General features: G+C 32.2%; 1 protein-coding gene across 4 annotated transcripts in view; it reads right to left on the bottom strand.

Annotated features, from left to right (window-relative positions):
• Positions 1 to 20,725, bottom strand: part of P4HA1 (prolyl 4-hydroxylase subunit alpha 1) — a 72,213-nt gene that overhangs the window by 45,399 nt on the left and 6,089 nt on the right. For 2 of the 4 annotated variants that reach the window (XM_016156964.2, XM_016156963.2), the window contains exons 2-5: positions 6,886 to 6,993; positions 5,681 to 5,777; positions 4,994 to 5,160; positions 2,764 to 2,901 (exon numbers count right to left, since the gene is read on the bottom strand). In XM_016156964.2, the coding sequence (XP_016012450.1) occupies positions 2,764 to 2,901; positions 4,994 to 5,160; positions 5,681 to 5,777; positions 6,886 to 6,961 (478 nt within the window). In that variant the 5' untranslated portion in view covers positions 6,962 to 6,993. The remainder of the gene's footprint in view (positions 1 to 2,763; positions 2,902 to 4,993; positions 5,161 to 5,680; positions 5,778 to 6,885; positions 6,994 to 20,725) is intronic. The other 2 variants (XM_016156966.2, XM_016156968.2) reach the window with 1 other exon arrangement.

Raw genomic sequence — 20,725 nt, 5'->3', positions numbered from 1 at the left:
ATACACCACATTAACAGAATAAAGGGGAAAAAAAAACTACAGGATCATCTCAATGCAGAAAAAGCATCTGACAAAATTCAACACTCTTTCATGATTAAAAAAAAAAAAAAAAAACTCGACAAACTAGGAATAGAAATTACTTTATCATAATAAAAGACATATCTGAAAAACCCACGGCAAACATACTCAATGGTGAAAGACTGAAAGCATTTCCTTGAGATCAAGAACAAGGATGCCCACTTTTGCCACTTTTATTTAACTTAGTACTGGAAGTTCTAACTAGAGTAATTAAGTAAGAAAAAGCAATTAAAGGCATTCGAACTGGAAAGGAAAAAGTAAAATGATCTCTGTTCACAGATGATATTATCTTAAATGTAGAAAACGTTAAATATTCCACAAAAAAACTGGTAAGAGTTAATAAATTCAGCAAAGTAGTAGGACACAGTCAACACACAAAAATAAATCACTTACATTTCTGTATATTAGAACTTTACAATCTGAAAATTACTAAAACAATTCTAAAAACAAATTTTTTAAAAATTAACCTAACCAAGGAGATGAAACAAGTACAATGAAAAGTACAAAACACTGCTGAAAGAAATTAAAAACATAAATGGAAACACAAGTTTATGGATTAGCAGATTCATATTATTAAGATGTCAATACTACTACCTAAGGCAACCTACAGATTCAATACAATCAATCCCCATCAAAATCCCAATGACAATTTTTGCAGTAATATAAAAACCCATCTTAAAACTCATATGGAATTTCAAGGGACCCCAAATAGCCAAAACAATCTTGAAAAAGAACATAACTGGAGAATTCATACTTCCTGATTTCAAAACTTAATACAAAGCTACAGTCATCAAAATAAGCTGGTACTGGCATAAAGACAGACATATAGACCAATGGAATAGAATGGAGTCCAGAAATAAACCCTCTCACATGTGGTCAAATGAATTTTGACAAGTGCCAAGACCACTCAGTGAGGGAAAGGACAGTCTTTTCAACAAATGGTGCTGGAAAAACTAAATGTCCTACATGCATAAAAAATGAAGTTGGATGCTTACCTAACACCATATGTAAAAATTAACTCAAAATGGATCAAGGACCAAAGTATAAGACCTAAAACAATAAAACTCTTTGAAGAAAACACAGGACAAAAGCTTCACAACATTGGATTGGACAATGATTCCTTGTATATGACCCTAAGGGAAAAGGCAATAACAAATAAAATTGGGCTTCATGAAAATTTTATAATTTTGTTCATAGAAAGTATCAATGGAGTAAAAAGGCAACCACAGAATGGGAGAAATATTTCTAGATCACATATCTCCTAAGGGATTAATATCCAGAATGTGTAGAGAATACCTAAAATTTGACAACAACAAAAAACAAACAACACAATTAAAAAATGGGCAAAGAGCTTGAACAGACATTTCTCTGAAGATGTACATATGAGTGTTAAGCACATAAGAAGATGCTCAACATCACTGATAATTAGGGAAATGCAAAACTATAATGAGATAATATCTCATATCTAATATGATGGCTACTATCAAAAAAAAAAGAGAAAATAAGTGTTGACAAGGATGTGGAGAAATTGGAACCCTTGTACACTGCTGGTAGAAATGTAAAGTGGTATATCTACTATGGAAAATAGTACGGCAGTGCCTTGAAAACTTAAAAATAGAATTACCATATGATCCAGCAATTCTACTTCTGGGTATGTACTCAAAGAATGGAAGGCAGGGTCTTAAAGAGGTATTTGCATTATTCACAATAGCCAAAACGTGGAAACAACCCAAGTGACCGCTGACAGATGAATGGATAATAAGCAAAATGTGGTATATACATATGCTAGTTAAGATTTAAAAAGTAAGGAAATTCTGACATACACTACAACATGGATGATTCTTAAGGACATTATGCTAAGTGAAATAAGACAGTTGCAAAAAGATAAATACTGTATGATTCCACTTATATGAGGTACTTGGAGTAGTCAAAATCATAAAGACAGAAAATAGAATGATGGCTGCCAGAGGCTGGGGAAAGAAGGAAATGGGAGTTACTGTTTAATGGGTATAAAGTTTGTTTCACAAGATAAAAAAGCTTTTGAGATGGATAGTGTGAGGGTTGTTCAACGATATGAATATACTTAATGTGATGGTTGTTCAACAATGCGAATATACTTAATGCCACTAAACTGCACATTTAAAATTGGTTAAGATGGTAAATTTTGTTATGTTTTTTTTGCATAATAAAACAATTTTAAAGCAAATTATCATAATAATTATCTGTAACTTAAAAAAAAGGTTCTGCCAAAAATAGGTCAGAAAGTAGGATGTTCTACACTGCAAAACACTTTAAAAATCCGAGCATACACAGCAGGTCTTGGTTTTTAAATTACTGAACATATAACTTTGATTATCGATTCCCTTATTACGTCACATACAAACATTGGGTGTTCTAAAGAAAAACCTAAAGAAAAAGAATTTGGAAAAATTGTTTCTTTTTCTTACACGCTAAAATTTCCTACTTAAAGTAGTCCCTATAAGTATAAGCTTTCACTGTAATACGCTAGAAGCTTGACCACACTATTAAACCCTAGAGAAAGGGAGGGCTGTTTTGTCCTCAAACTAAAGTAAAAAAACCTTAAATGAAACACAAAAATCTTTTTTTACATTAACATTGATTATCCTAATGGGCTGAACTGAGAAGCCAGGGGATAGGTGTTTTATAGACTAGAAAAATTCTTACCTGGAAGATTACCCTTTGAGATGGTATCTGTATCCAGATTATAGGTGTCCTGGAGACGCAACAGAGCTTTTGCTGCCCCAACCTGATCTTCATCATTAGGGAAGTACTGTCTCTGAATGGTTAGGTTCGAGATAAAGCCTTGAAATAGCAGGGAGGAAAAAAAAGACTCTAGAACCTCACAGACTTCCAATTTCTAATACAGTCTTTACAAAGACTATTCGAAATTGATTTTATCATAATTTCCCCCCATACCATATTCCAATGCTCAATGGAAAAATATTAAATACACTGAATGGTACCTCTAACTCATTCAATCTTCCCAAACCCTTTCTAACTTTGCTTAATCTGAGGTCACTGCATACATCATATCTGTATTTATAAGTAGATAAACTCACATAATAATTGAGTTTTTAGTTACACAACATAGCCTCCACTAAGCGTGAAAAATGAACAGATTTCTAGATTTGAAAATGATATTCACTGGCAAGCAATTTTACTTTCAGATAGCAGATGGTATGTAAACTGTATGCTATTAAATAAAGTTCTGTTTTCTTCTTCCATGTGCCACACATTAATTAGTATGTAATCATATAAAGTTTGGTGGAATTCTTTAAGGAAAGAGTTATTAATTATATATTTAAGATCATCAGATAAGCTAGTTTATTGAAATATTTAGATCTGCTTATTATTAAATATAGTTTTCACTGATCAAGATTTGCTCTACATAAAACTTAATCTTAATTTTAAGTTTTTATATAAAATACAGCAAAAATCAAACTAACAAACTAATTATTGGTAACTATATTACCCTTAAGGAGAAAAGATGCCAAATACTCCTTAAAGCTTAAGCAACCAAAACAAAAAAAAGATTGAAAAATTTTAATAATATATGTATCATCATTTGCAAATAAAAGATAGGTATGAGACGACTTCCCTCCCCTTTTTCTTATTAACTATCTGTATTTTAATCAGCAAATGAACACTTGCTGGAAGAGGGCTAGAGTTCCTATCAAGCATATTTTCTTAGTTTTAATAATACCAACTCTCAGTCACAATATCCATATGAAATTTTACAAGCAAGTTTTCCAAGTTTTATAGATTATACTTTTTTTATGCCCCCAAACAAAAGTCCAACAAATTGCTTACGTCTCCTCTAATAAAAGAGAAAAATATATAGCATTATGGATGACTACCCAGATTAAAAAGTCAAAGTCTCAAGGTTTACCTATAAAAGAATTTAGGTTATATAGGTCATTACTTGAGAATGAATGAATGAATAAATAAATAAATAAATAAACAGAGTGTGTGTGTGTGTGTGTGTGTATGTAAATCCACACGTACATGACCTTAAAATTGCTCTCATAATATTATATGAGAGCAAATAATCTCTATTTTCCCCTTGTCATGAAGAAATATATTCATAGTGCTTGCCTTAATTTTTCTTTTTTAGGTTTCTTTTTCTATGGAAAATAGTTTACTGCTCACAAAAACTGTAAGCACCCTTGGAGTGGTTTATCTACATAGCTAGCTCAATTCTCCTTCTCTCCCTCTCACTCTCTCTCTTTTTTTGCCACCTTTAGTAATTCAATAAATATTTGCCTCTACTATGTATTAAGCACAATCCCTTTACTCTAGACTGTTTTCCCTGTGTTACTGAAATATCTTACACACCTAAATACTATAATTACGATTTATTGTTTCAATTAGAAAGACATTCATTATTACTGTTTCTAGCCCCAGTTTTTAAATTTATTGTATACATTAAGTAATACAATCCTAAGTTTCCAAATACTATATATAAAGCCTCGAACACTTTTCCTTACAGTGAAATGCATGTGTTGATTAAGATAAAATTTATCCATAAATTTTTAAAGTCTGAAGGTAATCCTAAAATGAAAATGACTACCCTCTGCAATAAAGCTATATGCTAAATAATCAAGTCTCTTTTGTAGACTTCAAAGCAAAACACGCCTATATTAGTCACCAATTGCAGAAATTCTTTTTTGACATTTTATTTTTCATTTCTTTGTTTCCAGTTTTTACTCATTTTTTTTTTAAATCAAGGAATTTGAAATCTAGAATAAAAGAATTCTGATCAAACAAAACAAACCCCAGCAATAATTCATTTGATATTCTGGGAACTGAATTTATGACTACTTCTGGCATTTCTACAGGTGGTATCAATATTACCTTACTTTTTCTGGCTCATCAGCCTTAGCATCTGACTTACCATCTGACATATCCTTAAGGACCAGATTCTCCAACTCACTCCATTCAGTGTTCAGACGTTTCATTAATTTGAATGCATTTACAGGGTGCCCAACAAATCCTTCTGGATCTTTTGTTGCTGTGCTGGTGAGCCGATCTAACTTCTCTGCCCATCTATACATGTAAGACATATAAATGGAGTATACATACACTTAATAAGGAAAAACACAGTTTAGTAAACCAATTTTTTTAAAAAAAGAACCATTTATAGATTTTTTAATTTAAAATATCAAAAAATTCTTTTTAAAAGTAAAATTATAAAGGTTTCTTTTTTTTCTGGCTTTATTGAAATAGACAATTAGTTGCTTGTTTTTACATTATACCATTCAATGAGGTTAATGTCAAAAAATATGTAAAGAACTCATACAACTCAACACCAAAAAAAAAAAAAAAAAAAACAATCCAATTAAAATCTGGGCAGAAAACCTGAAGTGACACTTCTTCCAAGAAGATATACATGGTCAACAGATACATGAAAAGACGTACAATTTCACTAGCTATTAGGAAAATGCAAATCAAAATCACAATGAGATACCTGTTAGAATGGCTATCAACACATGGCTTTCATTCTCATTCAATGTTTTAGCTCTAGAAAAAAATATCCAGGTGGATAGAGTCAGAGTCATTATAAATAAAACACTTAGCTTACTTTTTTATTTGTTCTAATTTGTCTTCTTCTGCCTTAATATAATCTTTCAGGGAAGTCACCAGATCTTTTTCTGTATGGATCAAATCAGTCATCTGACCTAGAAGGAAGAGAAGAGAAGAAGATTACCAAATACCCATATTCATCAACACAAATATTTTAAAATAACCTAAGAATAATCAAGAATGCTTCATTCTATGAGAGGATTTAACTGGCATGAATCAGATATGTTGGAGAAGCAGTTCTTTTTCCTTTTTCTTTTTGAATCAGATAAATAAAAATAAAATCAAAAACTTTTCTAATCATGTGGTACAATTCTAATTTTCAAGCTATTTAGTTTTGTAAAGTTGGACCATATAGGCAATTTGCCTTTTCATCTAAAAATAAAACAATACTACTTTCCAAGGATCAATATTTCTTCTTCCACAACTCCCCTCACTTTTTTTCTTTTGAGGCTAATTAGAATTATATTTTTATTCCATAAATAAGAACCACAGTAACAAAAATTATTTTTCACAGTTGAAATTAATTCTTAGTTATTTATAATGGGATGAGAGGGCTTATTTTATATTCCAAAATTAATGTCACAAATATATATTTGTTTTAATTGGCTCTACAATCACACAAGGGTAAAGCTGATCAACAGGATGAAGGAAAACATCTCATTTAAGACACTACGCACATAGAAAAATATAAAGAGATACACATTGAACCATGAAGAGTATTTCCAGGAGAAAGAAGACAAGTGGAGGTCTTACATTCTATGTGCTTCTGTTTTTTTCCCCCTTTACATAATATGCTATTTTGCAATAATTTTAAAGATTTTTCAGAAATTATGATGTAGGAAAAAACTGTGTTCACAGTAGATTCTTAAATGGAAAAAGGAAGATCTGAAATAACACGCAGTATATTATTTGTGCGTCTGTGCATAAAAAAAGTGTAAGCATTAAATTATTTGCTGGGTAGACCCATTATCAGAGAATTTTCTTTGATATGCTTTTCTAAATTTTGATAACGTTTCTAACCTGTAACTGTATTGCTTTTGTTATCAGAAAAAAAAATCAACTTAAAGAAAAACAAAATTGAATTTTAAAAAGAAAGCATCTTTTAGAAAATACAGTATATTTGTTTTTACTGATTTAAAACACTAAAAACTGGAAAATTTTAAATGTAACCATGATACAAACCAAAAGGGAGTTAAGACTTACCTATTGAAGTAAAAAAGCCTGGATGGGCCCAAGAATGGGGAAGTAGAATCCCTACAATTAAAATACACCGCATCATCTTGGAAGACTTAATTTTACAGGTTCACACACCTACAAGAGAAATATAACCTTTACAAAAAAAGAACAAAAGGAAAAGTTCCTTAACCTATTTTTCTTACACACAAAATGTAAAGGCAGACCCCCAAAGTTGCCCATGGGACTGTTAATTCTTGTAAATTGATTTAATAATTTAATAAGAGCTACTATCTTATTTTTCATGCAATTAGATTACTGCTTGGTATATGTTTAAAAAATACATGTTTTGTTATCACCTAATAATTTATGATTAAAAATTCAACCTGAGTTTATTTTCTCCTTAATTACTACTACAATTAGAGTAACTAGATAGTACCCCTTTCTACAGCCTGAAAAATATTCTGTGATCTAGATCTAAACCATTGATTTCCCATAAAAATGTACCACTTTATGAAAGTAACTTAAATATTACCAAAATACATCATAAAATGTTAGAATATGTTTTAAAAAGAATAAAAGGTTTCAGAGCTTTCTGATTAATCTTTTAAATTCCTACCTGCTCCATCTCTATATGCCTTTATATTTTAAAATAAGTTCAATTAAAAGTTGTAGATTTGGGGGTGATGAAATTTTTTAAAATTGACTGATGGCTGACGTTGAAGAACACTGTGAAAGTGCTAAAAACACTGAATTATGAACATTAAGTGGGTGAATTGTATAGTACATGAATTATATCTCAATAAAACGGTTATTTTTTAAAAAGTTGTATAGAATCCAAAAAGAATAAACAGTCCTGTCGATTTAAGCTAGTAGTTGCTCTCAAAAAAACAAACAAAAAAACCAAAAAAACCTAGCGTTAAGTTTCTTTCTCTTATCTACTGTGTTCAATGTAAAAAAAAAAAAAAAAAAAAAGTCCTTAGCCTACTACATTGCTGTGGCATTTTTTTTTTTTTTTAACCTGGCAGCAAAGCCCTTCTTTTTCCTTTGTCCCCGGTAGTGTTGTCTTTTCTAGAATAAATTCTTCATGGCAGATGCAGATATCAATTAACTAGCAGAAAGATTTTACCTTGCTTTACTAAATGCCCTTCTAGCATTCGCATACATGGACTTTTAAGTCCTTCTTATTACCTTACAGGAGAATAAGTTACCATTAAAGTACCATTTGCCCCAGTGACAGGTTCTCACTGGTTACTCTGCTTTGTTGCCCTATTCCTCATTGTGCAGGCACCTCTGACTCTTCTCAAGTGACTTCACCTAAACCAGCATGTTCAAGTCCACACTGGAAAGCTAGCTCCCTATTCTGCAAAAAAAAATAAAAATAAAAAACAATCCCACTTTCCTAACTTGAATCTCAATAAAAATAGATCACCATAGAAACTAACAGTCTGGAATCACTTTTAAGTCTCCTCCCTCAAGTTTGCTGCAAACTTCCAGATACTTCCAGAACCACACAGTAGTAAAATACACTGCTCTCTTGGCTGCTTTACAGTAACTCTGGGAAGGCTTCTAGAATGTAGCAGATGCAGACACTTCCTCTCCTGGGCTCCTGCCAAAGCACAAGACTTTTTCAAAATCCTGGACTGTCTGAATAGTCTAGAATCTTCTCACTGTTAAATGAGTTTCTGCCATAATTTTCTTCATAAATAAATGTTATTCCCAGAAAATACAAATGCCTCTGCTGTTTTAACAGAAGGCTAACCAGAAATGTTGTCTAAATATTTAACTCTGATGAGAAAGTTTATAGACTGTTAATAGGTTATCAATTTTTAATTGCTAAATATATTGTCACTAAAGTTTCTTTGCCATCTTTAATCATCTTAAACCTCACAATGAATCAAGAATCATTAGCCTATAGAAATTACTAAAAAAGCTTGAAAATTGCATTTTAAGAATGATAGAGCTCATATGAAAATTCAAAGCATTAATCAAATGAAGAATATATCTTTACCTTACATCATGCCGCAAAACAAATTCTATATGAATTAAGGAGTTATAATCAACAAAAAATGGCAAAAGAAAAGTTATTGGATCTCTCAAATGACAGAATCTCTAAGCTTAAAAATGATGAAACAACCTATTGAAAGCCAGATGGAATTTAAATACACAAAATATTTTGGTTTATACATATCAAAAAAACAAACTACGCACTAGGAAACTAAAGAAAATAAAGCTCTATGGGTGGTGAACACACAATGTGAAACATATATGACTTATTATTGAATTGTACACTTGAAACTTACTGGATTTATTTAACCGATGTCACTATAACAAATAAATTAATTAAAAAAAAGAAAATAAAGCTCATTTAAGGAACTTATACAAATCAATAAGAAAACCACTAAGATGTTAAGTGAATTAAGAATGCAGAAAGTCACAATAAAGGAATTATAAATAGATAACCAAAAAAGCTCACTTATTAGTAATTATGGACACAAAAAATTGAAAAAACAATTAAAAATATCTAATGATGGTGCTATGTCAAGAAACTTAAAAGGAACATATCCTTTAATTTGTGAATTTAGAAAAAACAAACATCAACTCTCATTGCTAGTGTGAATGCAAAATGGTACAGACGTTTGGAAAACAGTTTGAAGGTTACCTAAAAAATTAAAGATATTACCGTAAGATCTAGCAATCATGCTCCCTGGTATTTACCCAAAAGAGTTGAAAACTATGTCCACACAAAAACCTGCAGGCAGATATCTATAGTAGCTTTATTCATAATAACTAAAACTTGGAAGCAACCAAAACGTCCTTCGGCAGGTGACAGGTTGAACTATAGTACACCCAGACAATGGAATACTAACTACTCAATGCTAAGAAGAAATGAGCTATAACTCCATGAAAAGACATAGAAGAACCTTAAATGCATATTATTTGGTGAAAAAAGCCAATCTGAAAGGCCATACACTGTATGAGTCCAAGTATATGATATTCTGGAAAAGGCAAAACTATGAAAACAGTAAAGATCACTGTTGGAAGGGGTGAATAGATGGAACAGAGAGGATTTTTAGGGCAGTGAAAATATTCTGTATGATATTATAATGATAAATATATGTAATTATACAGTTGTGCAAACCCTCAAACTTAGAGTGAATCAGTAATGTAAACTATGGTCTCTGGACAATTATGATGTGTCAGTGCAGACTGATCAGTTGCAACAAATGTGCCACTCTGGTGGGGGACGTTGAGGCTATGTATGTTGTGGCAGGGGGCAGGGTGTATATGGGAAATCTCTGTAACAACCTCTCCATTTTTCTGTGAACCTGAAACTGCTCTAAAAAAACAAAGTCTTCAAAAAAATAAACATCATACAACCCTGGCGGGATCTGTATTGAATGAAATTACGTTTCCACTACTCTCTGACAGAAAGTTATAAATACTGATCATAACAAATTTTAAAAATTAACATAATATGATCATATCTATGCAAGAAAATATGCAGAGGAAATTTACCAAAATGTAGTTGTCTGTGGACAGAAGAATACCAGGTGATTTTTTTCTATTTCTCTGCATTGTCCAATGTCCTAGGCTATACTAACTTTTAAAGTGACAAAAAATTAACTCTACGAAATAATAATCCTAAAACATCAACTCCCATATTTGGCACCCCAAGCCTTTAATGGAGTGGTTAATTACTCTCTGACACAAAAAGTAGCTTAAAATACTACACGTTTGAATATATTGCATTTTCTAACTCTATAAGCCTCCAGATTTTTCTCTACTTGAAAGACAGTTAAGCTTACCTGAAAGCAACCCAGATATCTAGTAGTGAACTACACTGTCAAAACAGCACCCTTTTCTATTCTCCTTCCTCCTAGACCTACATATGTCCCGGGCTAATCTAGTCATTGACTGTCATTCCCATGAACATAATGCTTAAGGGGTAGGACTTGTGAAACAGTAAAAAGTAACTCTTACTACAGTTGTTTAGTCCAGAGGATATGAATTGGGAACTGTCTGTGAGCATCCTTCCCACTTGTCAAGGATATATAGGTACCTAATCTATAAAAAGGAAAGTCATGTGGAGACAAGCAGTTAAAGGCTCCTCAGTCCTGATTCTTCTAATTATTGCTTTGAATCTGTGAATTAACCCACTAATTTCCAGCCCAGCTAAGGGAAACTGTAAATTCCCTTTTCCTTAAGCTAGTTCAAGTTGGAGTTCTGTCACTTTCAATAGAAAGTTCAGTCCCATACAGCATTACTCCAAATTACCATACTAAGCTGAGCTAGTTAATAAACACAGCCCTGTATAGAGCAGTGGTTCTCAAACTTCAGCTCTTTCGGAATCACCTAAAGGTCTGATGTACGTGGATAATATATCCGAGTTCTCAGATGATGCTGATGCAACTGGTCTGGAGATCAAACTTTAGGAACCACTGGATAAAAATATCGCTGAAAATTGCACAAAAGGTGCTCTCCACCTTTGAAAGAGATTTAACTTCAACTTATCTTTTGAAAAATATTATTGAATTTCTAATCACTCTTGGCAATGGTTCCTCTAATCTGTTTTAATACTATGTCTCATCTACATTCTTTCAGAAACCTTAAGGGACACATATGACATGAAAGAGGCAAGTATATCTCTATCGATCACAGGTCTTTAAAGTATAATGGTTTAAAAACTTACTAATAAAGTCTCACTTCCATTTATTTCCACCTTTGTTTGATTATCAGCTTGCAAAGCAAATCATATTTATAAGCATCTATGAGTCAAGCATCCCAGACGTTAGGGTTTTATCAAAAATAGTAAGATATGAATGTCTCCTGTTCTAAATCCTCAAACGAGCTTAAAATAGAATTTAAATGGGTTTAAGACTATGCAATCTCTTTTAAAAGTAAATCTCAGCTCTCTGAGAAGACTTTTGACTGAAAAAAGAGAAAGAGGGAAAGGGAGAAAGGAGGGGGAGAGAGGGAAAGGAGAGGGAGGGGGAGAGAGAAGAAGAAAGAAAAGAAAACCAGAGTCAAAGATAGAGATAAATTTGTATTGGAATAAAATTTAGTGCTGAAACAGTATGGATAAATTACTGATTAATATTTGGTTCTTAGTTGGCTAGTAGGTTTGTGTCTATTATCTAATTTTTATAACATACATATATCTTATAGATGTTTCATATGCATGAATATTATTTTTTAAAAACTATAAAGAAAAAAACAGTATGGAAGACATCTTCTTGGGAAACAGTCTCAGGTAGGCCTGGATAAAAATAAATTGCAAAGTGTATTATTTATCCAAAACTTTCCTGTAGTTCTTCTTCTAGGAAAGTCCAGCCTATACATTCACAGGTCAATAAAACCTGGGAAAAGATTTTAAAACAGTTCTACTGCACTGTAAACATTTACAACTTTGAGATATCAGAATTCATTGAATTGAATTCGATGAATTACTAGAATAGGGCATCTGGCAAATAATTCCATTACCCTTTCAGTATAACATTTTTCTTCTAAGAAAAAAACTGCAACATTTTTAAAAGTTTGTCTTTCCCAAACAAATCATTCAAAAATTAATATGGCAGACTAAAGAATGCATGATATTCTAAACTTTCTCTGACACTAAAAATTTTCCACAGGACTCCTTCTAACAGTCTCACTATGCCTTTCACAACTGTTCCAAACCTTCTTTTAGAGGGCTCCAGCTTTATTATTCTTCATACAAATTCCATATTCAACTGTTGGCCCAGATGATACCTGTGTTAGACCTTTAATCTTTTTAACAATTTTTATGGTCAAAGCAAAAAACCAACACAAATTCAGCTTTCTAATTTAGGCCAATACAATGGCTATATATGAAGACTTGGTATTCTCTTCCATACAAGCAGATGGATATTCCAAGACAACTAAGAGTGATGACTAATAGCACTCGTTATATTTCTGCTCTTCCCTATAATCCCTCTGCAAATTCCCATGTTTTAACTTAATTCCATGAATTCCAGTCATACTTCTGCTCCCAGAGCGAGCTACAACTCTAGTAATCAATGACCAACTTTTCTATCAAAAACTCAGAAATCAATCTATCAAAAACTAGCACCTTTCTCTCAGCTTTCTGTACTTGAGCAGTGAACCCAGTAACTGGCATAATTCCAACTGAACAGCATTTCAAGATTCAGTTGGAAAGAAGTTCTAAATCAAAATATTACCCTTAACTCAAAGTGCTACACAGGCTGTCTTTTGGAAATTCTTCCAAAGTTCAAAGTCTTCCTTGTCAGAAAAAAGCAGAAAATTAAGATCATTTAAAAACACACACACATCTCTGTTTTTGCCCATATGGCACCTCTACCGCCCCTACTCTTTCTTCTGGAAACTGTCCCCTTCTGTTTTGTACTGCCCCATTCTACCTTTAATTCATTCCCATAGTTTCAACAGTCACGTTATATAGCATGATATTTCTCCCTAACCAAATGGCTATTCAAAGTTCTTCACTGGGAATTTTGAAAATGAAACCGAGACAGAAATGGCAGGTACTCTTTGAATGCCTGAACTATACAAAATAAAGATCAGGAGAAGTTAAGGACCAAGTTTGACATATTGGTCAAAAAGTGAATGAAGCTTATCTGGAAAGATTTAAAAGAGACAAAAGACTAAAGAAAACATTTGGATGTTCTAGTTATTTCTGAAGTCTAATCACACTCTTGACCTCAGCTATTAAGGCAATACCCTAGTCCCACAATACTTAAATAAATTCCACTATGTGCCAGCATGAATTAGGTTTCTGTTCAACTCAGAGTCCTACTTAATACACTTTCTCTCATCAAGCCTGTAGTTAATATTTCTGTAGGCAAAATAATAAAGAATTCTCATGTCTTTATTCCTCTCTCTTCCTCATTGCCGGAAATCAATATTCTTCGGTATTTTAATTTTTTTTTTTTTGCGTAATTGTTAGCCAATAAAAACTACTTCTACATCACAGATACGGTTTAAGAATAAATGTGACTTTAATCCATTTTAAAAGATTTAAATTGGAATTTGGATACACATTGAAGTTAAACTCAATGTTTGAAGTTTCTGCTTCAACTAAGAAATTGAAGTTCCCTTAAACCTTTAAAAACAAATGTAGACTGATGGAGAAATTTTAAGAAATAAGTTAATCTTTATTATTTATTATTAAAATGGTAACATTCTTCACCGACTTTTAAACTGCATAATATACCTCTCAACTATTTCAAACACTTTGGTTAGAAATGCATACATTCCTCGATGTATGGAAAAAGGTCAGAATTACTGTCTCCAGGATGGAGAATAAAAAAAATTACCAAAAGTGATATTAAGGGCCCCGAAATTAGTAAAATTCATCAAGAATGTCCACCTTTATTTGGTAGTCCCTATAACAGAAAATATAATAAACAAAAAAGGTAAGGTATCAAAACAGGGGACCGAATTTGAGCACCAGCAACAAAAAAACAGCAATGATTTAGATGAAAATGCCTAGGATGACACCTGGCATAGAGAAGACACTTAAGAAATGTTACTTTTAGATGTGGGTCAACGACTCATGAATAGCGAGATTTGTCACCAAGGTTGTTTCAAGGGACATGGGAAAAGAAAAAACTCAGAGAATGGTGGGAAGCCCAGGCAATCTCAAACCTAAGTTAAGATAGTGAGAAGAAAAAAGTACCCAGTCTATTAGCAGACAGATGTAGACTCTATAGTTTTGGAACTTGAGTGGGAAAAGACAGTGAATAGAGACAGTGGAAGGGAAAAAAGAAAAGTAAACGTTAAATTATACATACATTCCTTGTTGCTTACAAATGCTGGTATTTCCAAATATTAACACAGTCTATATTTTTCTCATTTTAAGAAAGAATTTTCAGTATCTACTTTTGGTTGTATAAACTGGTTATATTAATGAAACTGTGTTTAGTAACATGAATATCAAAACACATGGGTTAGAGTATTAAAAAAGCAATAGTGTAAGAAGCAGCAATCTTGTAGATAGTTAAACATTTAAAACTAGGTTTGTCTTCTGTTGGAGAGTGCTAAATACACATGGGGCAAGTTTTAAATCCTAACTTCTAAGTTTAAAGAACATTTTAGAAATAGATATGTTAAAATTTTAAAACTTTATACAGTAATGAAAAGAACTCAAAAAATACTAGCAATGTCTGAGAAGTGGGTTCATAGTCAATTGTCTTCATTCAACTTCTGCATTTTCTTTAATAAACATATTTTAATAGAATATTTCTATAAATAAATAAAGGAGCTAAAAAACAAAGTTGAAGTAGCACTAAAGTGAAGGCACAAATTCAAATTATGGACAGAGTTAGCAAGATCCATAGGACTGACCACAGCTCTACTAGCTGGTATAATACCACCATCAATATTTTCTGCTCCAAAACAAATTTCATCTATTTTTGATTTACGAGAGAAAGTCCTGATAACTTTTGTGTCTTTACCGCCCTAAAGATATAAGTGAAAAAGTAAAATTTTGTACAATATACATTCTAGGTATTTTGACCTTAAGGAAGGAATATGAAGTGAAAGCAAACTAGTCTCAAAGCAGAGTTTTCAATGAAACATCATTAAGGACTGTTTTTGTTTTTTTTTAAGCAAGGTATACCACTTAAAAAATAATCATTTGTAAAAACTGGCATTCCCTTTAGAAAAGGAGCTTTTCATACAAACAATAACCAATCACAGGAAGCAATAAAAAAATTCTCATTTGTAATAGCAACATATATGTTAATTACCTGGGAATAAACTTTAAAAAACTTTAAATTGACCATAAGATATTTAACTCAAAATTGATCAAAGACTATTTTAAAGTTTAAAACTATAAATCTCTTAGGAAAAAAGATGTAAATCTTCATAACACTGACTAGGAATCAGACATAAGACCTGGGCAAGTTTCTTAGACATGACACCTAAGCACAAAAAGCCAAAGGTAAAAATTGAATAAATTGGACTTTATCAAAATTTAAAACTTTCGTTCTTCAAGAAAGTGAAAAGACAACCCACAGAATGGGGGGGGGGGGTTGTCAATCATATTTCTAATAAAAGTTTAGGAGTTGGAATATGTACAGAACTTAGAACACACAATAAAAATAAAAAGAATACATTTTTTAAATGGGAAAAGGTTTTTAAAGAAATATTTCTCCAAGGAAGATATACAAATGGTCAATAAGTAGGTGAAAATACTCAACATCATTAGTCATTATAAAAATGCAAATCAATACCACAGAGATACAATTTCACAGCCCCTAGGATAGCTACAGTGAAGAAAAAAAAAAGCATTGACAAGAGTGTGGAGAAACTGGAACATACACATTGCTGGCAGGAATGTAAAATATTATAGCTACTTTGGAAAACAGTTTTTCAATTCTTCAAAAAAAGTTAAACATAGAGTTACCATATGACCCAACAAATCTACTCCTAGGTCTATACTCAAATGAAATGAAAACACATGTCCACATGTCCATATTAGTATATGAATGTTCGCAGCAGCAGTATTCATAACAGCCAAAAAAGGTAGAAACTCAAATGTCAATCAACTGATGAATAGGTAAACAAAAATGGTATACCCATACAATGGAATATTATTCAGCCATAAAAAGAAATGAAGTACATCCTACAACACAAATGAACCTTGAAAGCATGCTAAATGAAAAAATCGACAGAGATAAAAAGTAGATTAGTGGCTGCCTAGGACTAGGGGAGGAGGATGGTAGTGATTTCTAATGGACCTGAAGTTTCTTTCTGGAGTGAAAAAGTGTTGTAAAATTGACTGTTGCAATGGCTGCACAACTCTATGCATATATTAAAAGCCAATGAATTGTACACTTTAAATGGTCGATTTTATGATATATGATTTATATCTCAATAAAGCTATTTAAAAAAAGAAATCAACACAAATTCTCATTTCACTGGGTAAATACCTAGGAGGAGGAATGCTGGGTTATATGGTAAGTGTATGTTTGCCGTTATAAAGAACCACTAAACATTTTTGTAAAGTTGCTATACTCCTTGCACAGCCATCAGCAATAGAAAAAAACTCCAATTGTTTCACATTGTCATTTGTATTTGGTATTGCCATTTTTTTCATTTTTATTAATTTATTAAATTTCTCACTAAATATACAGTGGTATCTCATTGTGGTTTCAAGTTGCAATTCTGTAATTACTAAAGATGTTTAATATTTTGGGGTGTGTTTATTTGCTGTCCATCCACCTGCTTTGATAAAGTTTTTACTTAAATCTTCCGCCAAAATTTTAATTAGGTTGTTTACTTATTATTGAATTGTGTGAGTTCTTTATGCTGGATACAAGTCCTTCCTCAGATATGTGATAGAGAAATATTTACACCCAGTCTGTGACTTTTCATTCTCAACACTATTTTTAACAGCAGAAATTCTTTTTATCATTTCAATTTTAGTGTATGTGCTGCCGAAGCAAGCGCAGTTCTTAATTTTGATAGTGATTTTATCAATTTCTTCATTTATAGGTCAAGCTTTTGGTATTATATCTAAGAAATCTTTGCCAGACCCATGGTCAAAAATATTTTCTTATATTTTCTTCAAGATATTTTATAACTAGGTCTTACTTTGAGGTCTATGAACCATTTTGAACAAGTTTTTGCACAAAATGTGAGGAATTTTTTGCACTGAGGCTATAATAAAGGAAAAGATTCTATTTTGATGTATGAGTGCTAACTGCTCTTTTTGATATTGCCATTTTTGCCCTTTGGTATACCCCTTTTGTCCCATGTCTGTGTAAAGCAGTAAAAAAAGTCCAGCTATCCACTCCCTTGGTGTTGGTGGGAAGTTAAAACCATGTAAATCCCTCACTTGAGAACTATCACATAGGTCTCTCCTTCTAGCCACAATAAAAACTAAAACCAAACACCATTCTTCACTCTTGCTTCATTCTAAATTAAATCTGAGCCCTTGTCCTTGAATCCTTTTGTAGTTTACTGTGTGAGTAAACTTTATTTCATATTTCATATCTATGGTACCTCTGTGTCATTTATCCAAACATTTAATAAATTCCTAGGCAGGGGCTGTCCAGTGTCCAAAAGGGGATACTAGGATGCCCAAATAAAAGATTTTTTTGCATATGAACATCCATATATTCCTGACTATCCTTTTACTGAATTGCCTTTATACTTTTGTCAAAAACAAATTGATTATTTTTGTGTATCTGCATTCTCTTTGTTCCAATGATCTGTATGTCTATCTTTTCCCCAATACCATACTGTCTTGAGTACTGTGGCTATATAGTAAGCTGAAATCAGGTAGTATGAATTTTCCAACTTTGTTCTTTTTCAAAATTGTTTTCCCTTTTCTAGTTCCTTTCTATCAATTTTAGATACAGCTTGTAAGTTTTGGTAAGAGATCCTGCTGGGATTTGGACTGGAATTGTATTGAATCTAAAAGTCAGAGAGAATGGATATCTTAACAAAATTGAGTCTTCTAATCCTGGAACATGATACATCTCTCCACTTAAGTAGGTCTTCTATAGTTTCATTCATCAATGCTTTGTAATTTTCAGTATACAAATCTTAGACATATTTTGTAAAGTTAATACATAAGTATTTCATGGATATTGGTGTTATGGAGATAGTACTTTTAAATTTTAACATCCAATTGTTCACCACTGGTATAAAGATATACAACTGATTGTTGTATACAGATCGTCCTTCAACCTAGTTGAATTCATCTATTAGATCCAGAGCTCTTTTGAATAATCTTTCGAATTTTCTACACAGGCATACTGTCCGTGCATGGAGACAGTTCTTGCTCTCGGAAACACAGTTAAAAAAATGAAGACAAGCCACAGACTGGGAAAAAAATATTTCCCTATCACATATGATATAGCTATTCTACTCCCAGATATTTATGCAAAATAAAATATATCCCTCTAAAGATTTGTATATGAAAGCTCATAGCAACTTTATTTATAACAGCTAAAAGCTAGAAACAATTCAAATGTCCACCAACTGGTAAATGGACCAAAAAAAAAAAAAAAAAAAACTTATGTTATATCCATACAATGTACTACTACTCAGTAACATGAATGAATTTCAAATTATGCTGAGTGTAAAAAGCCAGAACTCCCCCCAAAAAAGTGTATACTATATGATTTCGCTGATAGAAAACTCTAGAAAATGCAAACTAATCTTAAGTATCAGAAAATAATCAATGAGGAAAGCGCAGTAAAGAGTAGGAGGGAGATAGTCATGAGGAAATTCTGGAGGGTGATGGGTATGTTCCTTATCTTGACTGTGTTGACAACTTTGTAGGTATATACTTTTGCCAAAATATCAATTGTCCACTGTAAATATAATCAGTTTATTATATACGAGTACATCTCAATAAAGTTTTTAAAATATATAAATTATTTTATTATGTCATACATTGTTTTACTTATATAAAACACTATCACTTGGTAACTATGATCAATGTTCACTGTCTTCAAATAACATCATTATTTAAGTTTTTTATTCAAACATGTAACTTAAGAACTATTCTCAAATTATCTTTAGGTTAAAAGATCGGTAAATCTGAGCATGTAGATTTGAGAATGTCTTCATATGACTTCTGAATATGAATAAAGTCTTATCTGGGTTAAAAAAAAGGGGGGAGTATGTTGGAAGAAGGGGACAAGAATAAAAGCCATATGTACACAACAAATAATGCTTTGAGGTACTCAATTTAACAACTAGGTTTTAGAAACACTAAAACGGTTACTGATTTTTTTTTTCCGGCTTTATTGAAATGTAATAGACAATTAGTTGCTCATTTTTACATTGTACAATTCAATGAGTTTTTTTTTTTTTCAATTATAGTTGGCATAAATAGCTTCAGTTGTACAGCATAGTGGTTAGAGATCTATTTATTCACAAAGTGATCACCCCACTAAATCTAGTACTCCTCTTCTCCCTTAAATGTTTATTACATTAACTATTTTCCTTATATCTTTATATTTCCATGTCTATTTTGTAACTACCCATTTGTATTTCTAAATGCCTTTTCCCTTTTTCGCCATTCCTCTCAATCCCCTTCTCTTCTAGTAGCCCTCAAAATATTCTCTGTAAGTTTGTTTTTGTTGTTGCTATTTTGTTCTTTAAATTCTACATGTACATAAAATCATGCAATACTTGTCTTCCTCAATCTGATTTATTCATCCAGCGCAATACACTCTAGGTCCACCAAGGCAGTATCTTTTTTTCCATCCCCTTCCATTCAGTCTGTGTGTGTCTTTTAATCTGAAGTGACTCACTTATAGGCAGCATACATAAGGGTCTTGTTTTCTTATCCATTCACTCACTCTATCTTTTGGTTGGAGCACTTAATTCTTTTCCGTTCAAGGTACTTATTGATAGGAATGTAGTTATTACCATTCTTTATTCCTGTTTTTGATAGGTATTTTTTCCTTCTTAAAAGTCCCTCCAACATTTCCTGTAATATTGGCTTGGTGGCGATAAATTCCTTTACCTTGTTTTTGTCTGGGAAGTTCTTTATCTGTCCTTCTACTCTAAATGATAGCTTTGCAGGATAAAGTATTCTTGGTTGTAGATCCTGGACTTTCATCATATTGAATATTTTGTGCCAAGCCCTTCTGTCCTGCATAGTTTCTTTTGAGAAATCAGCTGCCAGTCTTAAGGGTGTTCCCTTGAAGGTAACTAACTGCTTTTCTCCTGCTGCTTTTAAGATTCCCTTTGTATTTAACCTTTGGCATTTTATTATGATGCGTCTTGGTGTGGGCCTCTTTGGGTTCATCTTTTTGGGGACTCAGCTTCCTGGGGTTGTATTTATATTTCTTTCACCAGGTTAGGGAAGTTTTCCATCATTATTTCTTCGCATAGCTCTTCAATG

This window comes from Rousettus aegyptiacus, unplaced genomic scaffold (genome assembly GCF_014176215.1).
Source record: "Rousettus aegyptiacus isolate mRouAeg1 unplaced genomic scaffold, mRouAeg1.p scaffold_m13_p_6, whole genome shotgun sequence".
NCBI lineage: Eukaryota > Metazoa > Chordata > Mammalia > Chiroptera > Pteropodidae > Rousettus > Rousettus aegyptiacus.
The sequence above is the reverse complement of the archived record's forward strand: the minus strand, read 5'-3'. Positions and strand labels throughout refer to the sequence as shown.